The sequence below is a fragment of the Somniosus microcephalus genome, chromosome 30 (genome assembly GCF_052327205.1).
Source record: "Somniosus microcephalus isolate GS21.2 chromosome 30, FLI_Smic_1.0, whole genome shotgun sequence".
Classification (NCBI taxonomy): domain Eukaryota; kingdom Metazoa; phylum Chordata; class Chondrichthyes; order Squaliformes; family Somniosidae; genus Somniosus; species Somniosus microcephalus.
The window spans coordinates 15,913,429-15,929,194 of NC_141016.1; the positions used below are offsets into that span (position 1 = coordinate 15,913,429).

The window sequence follows — 15,766 nt, forward strand, 5'->3', positions numbered from 1 at the left end:
ACCCCAGGATGACATAAGGCATTGTGAAGATTAATAAGCGTATCTCCGTGAATCACAGAACAATAAGCCCTCGACAGTGCATCAGCAGCAACATTATCCTTCTCCGGACGATAAACTATGTCAAAATGGTAACATGCCAACTCAATCCTCCATCTCATTTTATCATTTTTGATCTTTCCAAAATGTTTAACATCAAACATAAAGGACACAGATTTTTGATCAGTTACCAATGTGAAATGTCGCCCCGATAAATAATGTCTCCATTTACGCAATGCTTCTACTATTGCGTATGCCTCTTTCTCTATTGAAGAATGTCTTTTTTCACTATTGTTCAAAGTACGTGAGAAAAAGGCCACAGGTCTTCCATTTTGGTTCAGAGTAGCCCCAATTGCAAAATCCGAAGCATCCGTCTCGATCACAAAGGGAACCTGCTCATCAATAGAATGCACAACTGCTCCTAAAATATCCTTTTTTAAATTCTCAAAACATGTCCTGGCCTCCCATGATAGAGGATATGTCGTAACCCGAATAAGAGGCTGGATCTTCCGTGAAAAATTTGCAATCCAATTAGAATAATAAGAAAACAGTCCAACAACTCGTTGCAAAGCCTTAGAATTAGTAGGACAAGGTAAATCAATCAATGGTCGCAGACGTTCTGGATCTGGTTTAACCTTGTTTCCCGAGATAATATACCCCAATAGATTTACCTCAGTAGTCGAAAAGATACATTTCTCTTTGTTAAAAGTTAAACCAACTTTTTCCGCAGCTTGAAGGAATCTTTTTAAATTAGAATCATGCTCCACCCTTGATTTGCCACACACTGTGATGTCATCTAAGTATGAAAAGGCGTCAGAGAGGGAGTTATCACTTATAAAAGCATCCATTGCCCGTTGAAAACAAGCAACACCATTAGTAACACCAAATGGTATTCGGCAAAACTGATACAGCTTTCCACCAGCCTCAAAGGCCGTATATGGTTGATCCTTAACAATAGGAATCTGATGATAAGCACTCTTTAAATCAATAGTGCTAAAAACCTTATACTGAGATACTTTGTTGATAAGCTCATCAATCTTAGGCAAAGGGTACGCATCTAATTGATTATACCTATTAATAGTTTGGGAATAGTCTATCACCATTTGTTTCTTGTGTCTCTCGTTAGTCGTGACAACTACCTGTGCTCGCCAAGGCGAACAACTAGGTTCAATGATTCCTTCCAATAAGAGACGTTGAACTTCAGAATTAATAAATTCTCTATCCTGACTACTATATCTTCTTGACTTGGTAGCAATTGGCTTATAATCCGACATCAATTTGGAAAAAAGTGATAATGGAGAAATAGATAAAGAGGTTAATCCACAAATAGATAAAGGTGGCTTAGTCCCTCTAAATGAAAGACTAAGAGACTCGTGTAACTGAAGCACATCATGTCCAATCAAAATATCCGCACAGAGATTAGGCAAAACAGATAGGCGTATATCAGTATACATATTACCTAGAAGAATCATTTTCACAAAGCAACAACCAGCTATTTGTGAAGTAAGGGTCGTCTGAGCCATACACACCGGATACGTAACAGGCGAAATTTTCAAATGCTTCTCCTTCGCAAACTGAAGACTTATAAAACTCTCAGTACTGCCCGTATCTATAAGGGCCTTCACTTCCAACCCATTAACTTGAGTCGTAACTATAGCTTTGTTTAGGCCATGAGCAAATGCAGCAGAAATTGATGCAATAAACGCCCTATCTAAAGGCTGAATAGTCACAGAGGAGGTAGTGGAGGAGGGCCCTCCCACACCAGGAGAGGAGGAGGTAATTGAACCTGATGATTTGCACACGCGTGCATAATGACCTCTCTTGCCGCATTTACTACACACAGCCTCCCGAGCAGGACACTTCAGACGAGGGTGCCGGATATTCCCACAAAAATAACACTTCTGAATCCTAGAGGCAACAGCCGCCGAAGTAGAAACTGTTTCAGAATCTAGTAAACCACTCCCATTAAGTCCACATAATTCCTTTTCATCCGAAACTGCCGAAACCATAGTCGCAGGCCGATTAAAAAGAGCATAAGAATCCGAACTTCTCTGAGCCACATCCAATGTAGAAGCTTGCTCAAAAGCACTTTTAAGATCCAAAGTCTTATTTTCTAACAACCGCTGACGAATTGATCTAGACAGTAATCCATTAATAAAAGCATCCCATACCGATTCTTCCTTATATTCTTCAGCCGTCACGGCCTTATAATTATAGTTAACACTAAGGCACCGAAGTGCTTGTAAATAAGTATCCAAAGATTCTCCCACCTGCTGCCTACGGGCAGATAGAAGGTGACGTGCAAATACCTCATTCTTTGGTTTAACAAAAATCTTTTCCAATGTAGAAATAGCCACTTCATAAGTTTTACAGTCCAAAATATATTTATATACATCCGGAGCAATGTAGTTGATCAGCATATTCAGCTTATTTAGAGACTCTTGATCCAACACGCCCAAAAAGTTTTTAAATGTACAATACCAATGTTTCCATTTATCATCCACTCCAGCAGAATTGGGGTCAGCCTTGAATCGTTCTGGTTGAAGATATCGCTCCATTCTAACATAAAGTTAATAAATTGAAATAAAGAATAGATTTGCCTTCCAAAGCTAGGCTTTATTAACTTTAAAATCTGCAGCACATCTTCCCACATCCAGTCCCAACCAAAGCTGGAAAAGAACTGAATTTAAGGTGGCCACAACACATCGTAGAGTCATAGAGTAATACAGCACGGATAGAGGCCCTTCGGCCCATCGTGTCCGCGCCGGCCATCAAGCCCTGCCTAATCTAATCCCATATTCCAGCATTTGGCCCGTAGCCTTGTATGCTATGGCATTTCAAGTGCACATCCAAATGCTTCTTAAATGTTGTGAGGGTTTCTGCCTCCACAACCCTTTCAGGCAGTGAGTTCCAGACTCCAACCACCCTCTGGGTGAAAAAGTTCTTTCTCAAATCCCCTCTAAACCTCCCGCCCTTTACCTTGAATCTATGCCCCCTAGTTATTGACCCCTCTACTAAGGGAAAAAGCTCCTCAGCATCCATCCTATCTATGCCCCTCATAATTTTGTACACGTCAATCATGTCCCCCCTCAGCCTCCTCTGCTCCAAGGAAAACAAACCCAATCTGCCCAGTCTCTCTTCATAGCCGAAGCGCTCCAGCCCTGGTAACATCCTGGTGAACCTCCTCTGCACCCTCTCTAACGCGATCACATCCTTCCTGTAGTGTGGCGACCAGAACTGCACACAGTATTCCAGCTGTGGCCTAACCAGTGTTTTATACAGCTCCATCATAACCTCCTTGCTCTTATATTCAATGCCTCGGCTAATGAAGGCAAGTATCCCATATGCCTTTTTTACCACCTTATCCACCTGTTCCGCCGCCTTCAGGGATCTGTGTACTTGCACACCCAGATCCCTCTGACCCTCCGTCTTGCCTAGGGTCTTTCCATTCATTGTGTATTCCTTTGCCTTGTTAGTCCCCCCATAGTGCATCACCTCGCACTTTTCCGGGTTAAATTCCATTTGCCACTGTTCCGCCCATCTGACCAACCCATCTATATCGTCCTGCAGACTGAGGCTACCCTCCTCGCTATTTACCACCCTACCAATTTTTGTATCATCCGCAAACTTACTGATCATACCCTTTACATTCATATCCAAGTCATTAATGTAGACCACAAACAGCAAGGGACCCAGCACCGATCCCTGTGGTACCCCACTGGCCACAGGCTTCCAGTCACAAAAACAACCTTCGACCATCACCCTCTGCCTTCTGCCACTAAGCCAGTTTTGTATCCAATGTGCCAAGGCGATCATCATGCGATCATCAACTACCAATGAGATTACAACATATATCCCAAGGCAGTTAACAAACAACCAATCACAATACTTTTACTAAACAAGGAATAATCACCACAACCAGTCTGTAGGATATGGTGTGAATTTTTTCTACCTTAACATGGAAAATAATCTAAAAGCAGAGTATAATTTCTTCAAAGTAGAACACAATATACAAGCGGAGTTTTGTCAGCAGTTTTGAATGTGGGCATGAGCTCGTTCTTGTAGGTTTTCTTCTTTTAAAACTTTTCACAAAAGCTGCATTTTTATACACTTCTCCTTAAGGCATTGTTGCCTTATATGGCAAACTCCAGTCAATGCACCATCCTTCAACCAATTCTTACACACAAGTTTACATTTCTCTGCAACAAGTATATCAACATCCTTTTGCATAGGTTGCGATGTACATCAACATCCCTGTTGAACATCCTATTGGCAGGAATCCCAGTTTCAGTCCCAAAGTCCTGAAACTAGTCACTTGAACAAACGGACTGTTGCTAAGTGAAATCCATCTCTCCCTCTCTCTTTATCTCTTCAATGATGGCAATCACATTTTTTGTCTCTTGAATGAGCTAACCATGAGGACTTTTCAGAAGCCGAATTAGCCGAGTTCTATGTACCAACAATCCTGATCTGTCTCTTTGTGAACAGATTGCTGCCCAGATCTGTCGTCAAGCTGGTCTCGTAAGGAAATCCAAAGATGTTATGGATTACAGTGGAGAGAATTTTGCCATTGTGTTTGCTGCAATGGGTGTAAGTATCCACTGAGTTATCACCCTCCCCCAAAACAATACAAATTGTGTACTTGAAGCTGGCCTGCCTGAAGCAGGAGGAACTGAGGGTATACGAGTTAGCAGTGAAGGTAGTCTGCTGTTCCCTTGGCAGGAGGAGAAAGTTGCATTGGTTACAAACTATCGAGGAGAAGCAGCAGGAACATCTGGAGACTTACTCAAGACTGTCCAAAGAGGCCTTGTGCTCCACGGGATCCTTCCCAATCTAACTGGAGGGGGAGAATTCGTGACCTCAAATGGGGCACTCTACCCAGACTTTTGCATCTGTTCAGTTGCTCCTGGTTGAAATTCCTTTGGTTGTTTTAAAAAAAAAAAAAAATCAAATTACAGGAAACTTTGGTTAATCCGGAAGTTAACTGTCCGGAATGCTCGATGCACCGGCAAAAATCAGGAGCCGTTTCGTTAGGTTTTTTTTCTTTTCGTTGCTTTTTTTTCACCAGTCAGGCTCTGCAAGGTCTCGCTGAAGCTGTTGCTAAGCTACAGAGACGCTTGCAAGGTACGGCCGACTGTTTAGAAGCTGTTGCTAAGCAACAGGGTTTGTTGCCAGATACGGAAGCTCCATATGTTTCAACATTAGCGCTGGTTTGTCCGGCAGTTTTGATGGAACGGCAACAGCTCGGTCCCGTCAGTGCCGGATATCACAGCGTTTCCTGTAGATAAAGGGATCATCAATTAATTTAGAAGGGTAAGGAATCAAGAATTGTTAGTAGAAAATTGCAGCTTCCCAAAGACGACGGTGGGGGGGAAGTGGGGGCACTTGACTTCTCAAACTGCTACTACTATCAGTGGGCTGCCTATAGAGTAGTGTCATGGGCCTGCTAAGTTTTCTCTAACCGCAGCCAGTCAGTGCATCCAACTGAGGTGGCAGCAGAAGGAACCTCCCACCCAGTCAGTGTGGACGGAGATACTTTGGAAAATAGATTACTTGGGAGAAAGTTGATGTACTCAAGGCTGAACCAGCTGAAGTTGTTGGAAATCTGGCCTCTGTTTTATGCCCACTGAAGTCAATGGGACAAATGGCCTTTTCACATTCCGTGGTTTTCTTATGTTCACTGTGATTAGCTGGTCAACCTGTTGATGGCACGCCCAGTGAGCAGGCTGGAGTACCTCCACCTCGTGTGAGTAATGTAAGGCCCAAAGTCGGCAGGCATTGACACAACAGGCAAGTAGAGGAGTACGTTTTAACACCATTGCCTTTCCCTTGAATCAGTTTTCAAGCCAGAAAACCAGAAACCGCACTCCTTCAGCACCACAATGTACCATGTACACTGAATATTGAATGTAACGTATGTCAGTGTATTCTAATGAGAACACAATTTAGTCAAAGTATTTGGAGAGGGACTGAGTAAATTGAAATTTATGGCAAAAACGTTATTCCTTCTAGGTAAACATGGAGACTGCCAGGTTTTTCAAGTCGGACTTTGAGGAGAATGGTTCGATGGATAATGTGTGCCTGTTCCTGAATCTGGCCAATGACCCAACGTAAGTTAGTTTTCCAGAGGGGCCCCTGGGATGCTCTGACATTAATTCAGTTGTAAATGGAGCGTACAGATTCCCACTGCCCTGAAGGGTTCTGTAATGGAGAGTGGGCACTGACTGCCATTGATGAAAGCCCTGAGACACGTTGCCTAATGTTGGGTAGCTCTGACGTGTATTTGAGCTGACCCTTGTGTAGAGAGTTGAAGGCTGTTGCAGTTCAGTTTATAAAGGTCGAATCAGAAAATGCATTGAAGGTGACTGAGTATCAGGATTCTAAATTGCATGAAGGGATGAAGGAAGTTGGGCTTGTTTACTTTGCTAAAGAGGAGACTTGAGGTGACCTGATTGAAGTTTTAAAGATCATGAGGAGAATTGTTCAGGTTTAAATACCAGAGGACACAAGTTATAAATTAGGAAGTTAGGTATAAATTGGTTTCAGAGACAATCTGATGTCTTTCTGGAGAGAGAAAAGATTGAGGGACTTGGGGTTCATTTCTGAAAGAGGGGTGGCCTTATTGCTCAAATTAGCCATTTCTACTCCTAAAAGCGGTGTTAATTCTGAACTAAACTGTTGACTTATCTCCCACAGCATTGAGCGTATTATCACTCCTCGGCTAGCACTGACAACTGCTGAGTTCCTAGCATACCAATGTGAGAAGCATGTGCTGGTTATTCTGACCGACATGAGCTCGTATGCAGAGGCACTTCGAGAGGTAAATCCAGACAAGGAAACTGAAATCAGCTTTCTAAAAATGTTGCACAACAACTTAATGCAAACGCCTTGTTAAATGTCTTCTATTGGTGCTGGGGGAGGGAGTATAATGTTTGTGGATCTATCCCACGCTGAAATGCATTATTGCATTTCCAATATAAGTTTCTTTGAACACTACACCAAAAAAACTCTACAGAATCCGATCAATTTTAGGTAGCGTGTAGGGATTTTGTCTATACATGCAGATTAAGATAACGCCTGCTCAGAATTTGCCGCTGTTGATTTATTTTTGTATATCGGGTTTAGGATATTGCTAAAGTTGTTTTCTGAGTCTAATTTACATAAGTAAAATGACACTTTGGAATAGATTACAGTTACAGCTGCAGGCGTGCATTTAATTGACGCATAAGAATTGTTAAACAGACCTGCCATGTCTCTTCTGTTGCATTAAGATGTATTTGGCATGCACAGGTTGGAAATTGCTCCATTAAACCTGGTTAATGGGTCAGTTGGTACTGTTGTACCCATGTGCAACTGTCCACTGTGTTGGTATGCAAACAGGCTGAGAATATTTTGTTCAATCGTGGCAGGTCTCAGCAGCTCGAGAGGAAGTACCTGGTCGTCGTGGTTTCCCCGGTTACATGTATACTGACTTGGCCACCATTTACGAGAGAGCTGGACGTGTAGAGGGCAGGAATGGTTCCATCACGCAGATCCCCATCCTAACCATGCCTAATGATGGTAAGCATTATCGGTGCGAGGATGGAGACTGTTCAAGGGACATTTACAATGGGTGTCCACTTGCATTGTGTCAAAGTCCGTTAAAAGTTTAATGGGTTTTAGAGAGCCTGTAAGTTACTCTGAAAGGAAGAGAATGAACAAAATAAATCCAGGCAAGCTGTTAACTATGGAGCAAGTAAAGAAGTCAGATGGAACCTTTTCACCCAAAGGGTAATTGAGATATGGAATAAGTTACTTGGGAAGGAAGGGCACTTTCTTGAAATTTTTTTCATATGGTACATTATCAAAAGCTTTCTGAAAGTCCATATAAATGATATCAGAGGGTGTTCCATAATCTTTTCACTTGGAACACCCGCAGGAGTTGTGGGCCTGCCCGACTAAGCCTATGCTGGCTGTTAAATTATTGCAGTACTTATCCCTTAGGATAGTTTCTATTATACGATACTGTCGGACTTTCTCCCAACACTGCTGTCTGGAGCTCCTGGTGTAATGGTGGTTTCCAAAAGCAGACCGAGTCTCCCGTGATTCAAAGCCTGGGGCATCATGCGTGTCCTATGTGGAGTAGTATGCCTGGGATTAACGATAGCTTTGTGTAACTTCATATGAACCAAAGTGAAGAGTAAGTTCCAGTACAGTATAAACATTTGCCTTTCTGGCCAGGCAGAGGGACACTTACTGCATTCTACTGAAACTGGTTGCCTGCTGCTCCAACACTATAAACTGGTCCTGCAGGTGAGCAAATCTGCTCATCAGGCGCTAACTTGGCAAACTATCCAAATAAAACATCCAAATGATCCAGCTATTTATTCCCAATCTGATGGGATGTGTGTCCTCTCATAGACTGATAGCTCTATATAGGGTATGGTGCTGGTGTTGGTGGTATTTTAAGTATGGCTAATTTTTTGTTGTCGTGTTGTATGTTAAATGCAGATATCACTCACCCCATCCCCGATCTGACTGGCTACATCACTGAAGGACAGATCTATGTTGATCGACAGTTGCACAATAGACAGGTGAGTCTTTCGAACACCTCGAGTCTCTTCGCCGGGAGCAAGCGGAAGCCAAGCGCAAGGAGCGCACGTCAACCCAAGCACCCCACCCACCCGCCCCTTCAATCACCGTCTGCCCCACCTGTGACAGAGACTGTAGGTCCCGCATTGGACTCATCAGTCACCTGCGAGCTCATTTTTAATGTGGAAGCAAGTCATCCTCGGTTCCGAGGGACTGCCTAAGAAGAGGAGGAGTCTTTCCAGCTCTGTTATTCAGAGTTTCAATGCATCATGAGCACCCGATTACGGCATTCCCACTGCAATCAGGTTGTGAGTTGGATTGAGAAGTGTTGCTTGCAAAGGCCCTGCACACACTTCCATCATGAGGAGTGAATGGGTCAATAAACACAAGGTGAAAATGTGACCATCAGCTCCATTTATAAAATAACCTTCAAATAGCACCTTTCTCGGTTTTGTTTCTTTTCCTTTTTAAGAAGGAAGCCCCTTCTTGGTGTGAGAAGTTTCCTGTTGGTGATTTGACTCCCTTGTTTTGTTTTGTGCTGCTGCCCCACAGATCTATCCACCAATTAACGTGCTTCCTTCACTGTCGCGATTGATGAAGTCTGCTATCGGAGAGGGTATGACACGCAAGGATCACCCGGACGTTTCCAACCAGCTGGTAAGGAACAGGAGTAGGCCATTCAGCCCCTCAAGCCTGTTATGCCATTCAGTTAGATCATGGCTCATCTGTACTTCAATTCTATTTACCCACCTTGGTTCCATATCCCTTAATACCCTTACCCAACAAAAATCTATCAATCTGAATTTTAAAATTTTCAATTGACCCCCAACCTCAGCAGCTTTCTGGGGGAGAGATTCCAGATTACCACTATCCTTTGTGTGAAGAAATTCTTCCTGACGTTACCCCTGAATTTTAAGGTTGTGCATGGTAAAATACAGCATTAAGTACTATTCCTGGGAGTTCGTTCTTCAGATCCATTGTTCTGTGGCAGCTGAATTCTCCTCGTCTTTAGGCACAGTCAGTTTTTTTTTAATCATGTACATGCAACCATAGTTCAATGATTACAGTTCGAGTTAAATAATCTGCTTGAATGTCTGTTCGCTGCACCTTTATCATTTTAAAGATGTGCTTTGATGTAAGAAAACTACTAGGCACTTGGTCTAAGTGTTAAACAAAGCTTTAATCAACTGTTTTACAACATGGAGGTCTAGTTGTGTCCTTTACTAGTTCCTGTTAAGAATGTCCTGCGCAAGCTGGGCCCGTGTCCGAGTATTTATACTCTCCCTGGACAGCGCCACCCATAGGCCGCTCAGTATTATTTCATAAGTCTTTCTTTCATGAATGACTGATTCATGTTATGCTTTATGTTTTTTTTTGGACTATTTGCCAATGGAACTTGCTCTGCCATTCTCTCCTTAACAACTAAACAACCTGCATTTATATAAGTGCATTTAATATAGCAAGATATCCCAAGGCACTTTAGGAGTGGAAGTAGGAGGGGGAACTAGGGAAGGTAACCAAAGGCACAGTCAAAGTGATCAAAAGAACTTGGAAGGTGGGGAGAGATGTAGCAACATGAAGGGGTTTTGGAGGGGCGAGGGGGAGTTCCAGATTCCGGGGACAAAATGGATGAAAGCTCTTCCAACGGTGGTGGTAGAGTGGAGGGAAGGGTAAATACAGCGGACTAAGTGTGGAAGAAAAGAGTGTGGGCTGGGATGTAGGGTTCAGGGAGGTTGAAAGGTAGGCAGGGGCGAGCCTTGACCGGGCTGGTGATTGAGGATTTTACAGTCAGTGCGCTAGCAGACACGCTGCAGTAGAGGTTGACAAGGATCAGGGTGACAGGTGAGTGGGATTTTGTGTAGGATAAGATACAAGTGGCAAAGTTTTCAATGAGTTGGAGGTAACCTAGAGTGGAGCACGGGAGGTCAAAAACAGGGTTTGGAATAGTTGAGTCTAGGGGTGAGAAGTTCAGGATCATTGGTGGTAAAGTACAACAACAACTTGTATTTATATAGCACCTTTAACGTAGTAAAACATCCCACGGCGCTTCACAGGAGTGTTATAAGACAAAATAAATTGGCACTGAGCTACATAAGGAGAAATTATGGCAGATGACCAAAAGCTTGGTCAAAGAGGTAGATTTTAAGGCGTGTCTTAAAGGAGGAAAGTGAGGTGGAGAGGTTAGGGAGGGAATTCCCGAGCTTAGGGCCCAGGCAGCTGAAGGCACAGCCACCAATGGTTGAGCGATTATAATCAAGGATACTCAAGAGGACAGAATTAGAGGAGTGCAGGTATCGCGGGGGGGTTGTGGGGTTGGAGGAGATTAGAGATAGGGAGGGGCAAGGCCATGGAGGGATTTGAAAACAAAGATGAGAATTTTGAAATCAAGCCGTTGCTTAACCGGGTGCCAGTGTAGGTCAGTGAGCACGGGTGATGGGTGAACGGGACTTGGTGTGAGTTAGGACACGGGCAACTGGGTTTTGGATGACCTCAAGTTTACGTTGGGTAGAATTTGGGAGGCCAGCCAGGAGTGCGTTGGAATAGTCAAGTCTAGAGGTAATAAAGGCATGGATGAGGGTTTCGGCAGCAGATAAGCTGTGGCAAGGACGGAAATGAGCGATGTTACGGAGGTGGAAATAGGCGGTCTTAGTTATACTGTGGATATGTGGTTGGAAGCTCATTTCGGGATCAAATATGACACCAAGTTTGCGAACAGTGTGGTTCAGCCTCAGACAGATGTTCGGGAGAGGGATGGAGTCCGTGGCTAGGGAACGAAGTTTGTGGCAGGGACCGAAAACAATGGCTTCGGTTTTCCTAATATTTAATTGGAGAAAATTTCTGCTCATCCAGAACTGGATGTGGACAAGCAGTCTGACAATTTAGAGACTGTGAAGGGGTCGCGAGAAGTGGTGGTGAGGTAGAGCTTGGGTGTCATCAGCATACATGTGGAAACTGACGCTGTATTCGGATGATGTTGATGAGAAGTTGCATGTAGATCCTTGGAGGACACCAGAGGTAACGATGCGGGAGCAGGAAGAGAAGCTGTTGCAGGTGATAGTGGTTAGCACTGTTGCCTCACAGCGCCAGGGACCCGGGTTCGAATCCGGCCTCGGGTGACTGTCTGTGTGGAGTTTGCACATTCTCCCCATGTTTGCGTGGGTTTTCTCCCACAGTCCAAAGATGTGCGGGTTAGGTTGATTGGCTATGATAAATTGACCCTTAGTGTTAGGGGGATTAAATACATGGGGTTACGGGGATAGGGTGGGATATGTGTTGGTGTAGGGGTTACGGGGATCGGGTGGGATATGTGTCGGTGCAGGCTCGATGGGCCGAAATGGCCTCTATCTGCACTGTGGGGTTTCTGTGATTCTCTGGCTACGATTAGATAGATAAGAATGGAACCAGGCGAGTGCAGACCCACCCAGCTGGACTTCGGTGGAGAGGAGGATGGAGTGGTCAACCGTGTCAAAGGCTGCAGACAAGTCAAGAAGGATGAGGAGGGATAGTTTACCTTTGTCAGTCACAAAGGATGTAATTTGTGACTGATATGAGCTGTGGCAGGGGTGGAAACCTAATTGGAGGGATTCAAACATGGAGTTGCGGGAAAGATTGGCACGAATTTGGGAGGCAACAATACGTTCAAAGACTTTGGAGAGGAAAGGGAGGTTGGAGATGGGGCGGTAGTTTGCAAGGACGGAGGGGTCAAGGATTGTTTTTTTGAGAGGGGTGATGACGGCAGATTTGAGGGAGAGGGGGACAGTACCTGAGGAGAGGGAACAGTTAACAATGTCAGCTAACGTGGGAGCCAGAAAAGGAAGTTTGGGTGGTCTGCAGTTTGGTGGGAATAGGGTCGAGGGAGCAGGAAGTGGGTCTCGTGGACAAGTTGAGCGCAGAGAGGTCATGAGGGGAGATCGGAGAGAAACTGGAAAAGATGCGGGTTCAGGGCTAGGGCAGCAAGTAGTGTCAGACCGGTGATTTTTTTTTTTGGAGGTCTTGGTGATGGACTGGATGTGGGGTTTGAAGCTCAGCTCAGGGTAAAACAAGACACACATTATGTGCAGTCAGGTTGAGAAGCCATCTAGGGAGAGGAATGAGATTGGGAGCTAGCGTGTAGAATTTCTGGTAGGAGTTTCTTCATATGTCCCGAAGGAAGGTGCCCAAAGTTGCACATGCCGCCGTACTCTTCTGAAGAAGTCTTTGCCGGTGTTTTTCTCTCTGCAGTATGCGTGCTATGCTATTGGTAAGGATGTCCAGGCAATGAAAGCTGTAGTTGGAGAGGAAGCTCTTACTGCTGATGACCTACTGTTTCTGGAATTCCTACAGAAATTTGAGAAGAACTTCATTGCTCAGGGTAAGGTTTCACTCAACATCAGTTAAAGGAAGCTGCTGGTTTTCTCTTACCACACCAGAGTTTTATTGGCTCTTCTTCCTGCCATAGTTGTAGGCGATTGTTGCATTGCACTCCTCACAAAGCGTGGTGTCAAATGACCACTTTCGGCTTTTAATAAGGTAGTGCATGAGCCGGAGCAATAGGAGGCCCAGCACTGTTGGTATTCAAATCTCCTGCCTCAGCTGGAGGCCCACGTGGCTGTTAAATTGAAGGGGATGTCGAATGCCACACATGCTATAACCCCCCCCCATGGGTGAGTAGCAGTGGTGGTTGTGGAGATCTATGTACTCTGACCTGACCTCTGTGCTGAAGGAGTAAAAAATTCATATCTAACCTATCTAGCAATGGTTTAAAAAAATAAAAAAAAATTCTCCAGACACACACAAGGATGGATAATATCATCTATACATCCATATTGTATTTTATTCTGATAATTTTTAACTTTGAACTATGTATCCCAAGACTTGGACAATTTTATCTGCGCACACACGAGTCTTTAGCTTTCTAACTTCTTTATCTCTTTAGGGCCGTATGAAAACCGCACTGTGTACGAGACCCTGGACATCGGCTGGCAGTTAATGCGTATCTTCCCCAAGGAGATGCTAAAACGAATCCCACAGAGCATCCTGGCTGAGTTCTACCCAAGGGACTCTGGCGCGAAGCATTAACTCCTCACTGTCTGCATTAGTACACTCTTTATTTTGTCACGTGACCTATTTATTTTCAGTGGTGTTTAAACTCTTGGGAAGTTGTGTGTTTGAACAAAGTGAACATTTGTGACTGTGCTGGCGTTTATTTTGAAACCTTTCATGCTGAGCAGGATTTGAAGCACCTGTCTTGTTGGTGCCTGCTGGCCATGCAGGCCTCTGACACAGCAGGCTTGCACTTTGTACACAAATAGGGAATCGTGAAGGTTTCAGAGAGGCTTTCTTGCGAGTGATTGGGCGTTGCCTTTGTTCTTTCAAATGTGTGAAAGGTGCTGAACTGATTTCCTATGTGTCACAGCCTGCTAATGGCTATTAACTGATAATTCATGTGTATCTTATAGTATTAACGTTTTACTAACCATCCCACGATTAGTGATATTGTCCAGTGACTAATAAAACCATTAAAAACATGCTGTTTCACACCTTAACATTCTCAAATGACAAAGTCCCACTGCTCCGAGATGTGGCGCTCTCTAACCTACTCATTGGCTTCCAAGGATGGTACTCAAATTACTTTATAGATTTTTGAAGCGAGTTAAACTGTTTACTTAGCAAGAAACCTTTCTGATTTTTTTGTGGAGTTGAGCATAAGCAGGAAAGGACTCGCTCTAACTTGCTTGGTGGGTTTATTTTGGAGCAGAGGCGAGGCAACAGCCCGACTTCACAAAAGAGTACAGGAGATTGTGCTGTTCTTCTGAATTTTCATCTGCTATTCTGACAAAGTTGTGGAGTGTTCCAGCTGGTGCACCTCATCACCCCATTGGTGGTTGTTGAAGTTGCCGTAGTAATTTGGTAAGATGGTACCTGCTGATGAGTTGTGTTGGGCCAGCCAGCACGTGCAGCTATTATTTTTGCATATTTGCCCCAAGTCTGATTCTTTATGCCAGTGGTATGAATGCCAAAAGTTGAACAGACTCGTTGCCAGCACTTAAAATTTGCAGCTTATCTGAACACCAGGTGACTTTTCCCTTTGGACTTTTGGCAGTTTACATATTTATTTGTTTCTCATTTGTATAAGGGCAGGTGCTTTTAAAATGACAAGTGGCTTGAGGACAAAGGTCTTCTAATCCAACTGGCAGTCCCACTCCATCCCTTTCTTTGTCGGGACCAGGTCTGAGTTAGGTTCTACTGTGTTCAGACTCTAGTCAGTTGCCAGATGGATCATCCTAATTGAAATGTGTGTATGAAAAAAGTGCTAACAGGTTTCATGCAGAATGCAACACAAATGTAAAAGACCTGCATTTTCCACGTGATCACCAACATCTTAATGTGTTGGTGTGTTAGGACGGTAGCCTTTCTACATTGTCATGGTTATTGACTTTTGTTTCGTTGTATTTCTCTTGTGCTCATACTGCCTGAATATCGCTTGTGGACTTATGGTACTGTTTTATTAAAGACCTTCTGAGTACAGAGGAGGCTAGTTCTGGTCATACCTGACTGTCTCATGCAGCTTTTGTTTATTTATTTCCCCTGCATTGGCTCCATGAGATGTACAAATTGTTTTGTTGTTAGGTGTTATAGGTAAGCTTACTTTGATAAGTTGTGTTATATTCCATGCATTCCATAATTCTGATGTGTATAAAGGTTTGAAACTGAAAATATGGAACATCTTGAAAATGTCAGTAATATATAAATAAATGTTAATAGAACAGTAACAAGTGTTGACTCTTTTAATATTTTTTAGATACCAAAGTTGTTGAAGCTTTGAAAGCTACATGCCATTTATTTCAAAGCAGCTTTCCAGCTTTTAATGTTCCATTGAGGTTTGAGGAAAAAAGGCACATTTTACTGGATTAAAAAACTTTCCACAAAATATTGAACACAACTGCTTTGAGGGACTGTAAGAAGGTTCATATTCGCACTAAAACTAAAGCAACTTGTTTCTTGTATACTGGCAGGCAGTAGAGATTGGGAGTCGAATGCTGTACTTGCTCGCATAAAAGTCTTCGCTTTGTACATATATGCCGTAACAAGAGCCCCTATTACTTTTTTACTTATAATTTTTTCCACCCCTTTGTTTTGGGTCTTCCTTTCTCCCCCCCCCCCCCCCCCCCTTTCCTTT

At 43.6% G+C, this 15,766-nt stretch overlaps 1 protein-coding gene across 1 annotated transcript in view; it reads left to right on the plus strand.

The window, feature by feature from the left end:
• The window catches only part of LOC147097952 (V-type proton ATPase subunit B, brain isoform), a 46,170-nt gene extending 30,808 nt beyond the window's left edge, over positions 1–15,362 (plus strand). The window contains exons 7-14 of the mRNA XM_085971053.1: positions 4,525–4,626; positions 6,049–6,146; positions 6,733–6,856; positions 7,446–7,596; positions 8,527–8,609; positions 9,160–9,264; positions 12,829–12,958; positions 13,523–15,362. Of these exons, the coding sequence (XP_085827179.1) occupies positions 4,525–4,626; positions 6,049–6,146; positions 6,733–6,856; positions 7,446–7,596; positions 8,527–8,609; positions 9,160–9,264; positions 12,829–12,958; positions 13,523–13,665 (936 nt within the window). The 3' untranslated portion in view covers positions 13,666–15,362. The remainder of the gene's footprint in view (positions 1–4,524; positions 4,627–6,048; positions 6,147–6,732; positions 6,857–7,445; positions 7,597–8,526; positions 8,610–9,159; positions 9,265–12,828; positions 12,959–13,522) is intronic.
• Positions 15,363–15,766: the final 404 nt, after the last annotated feature.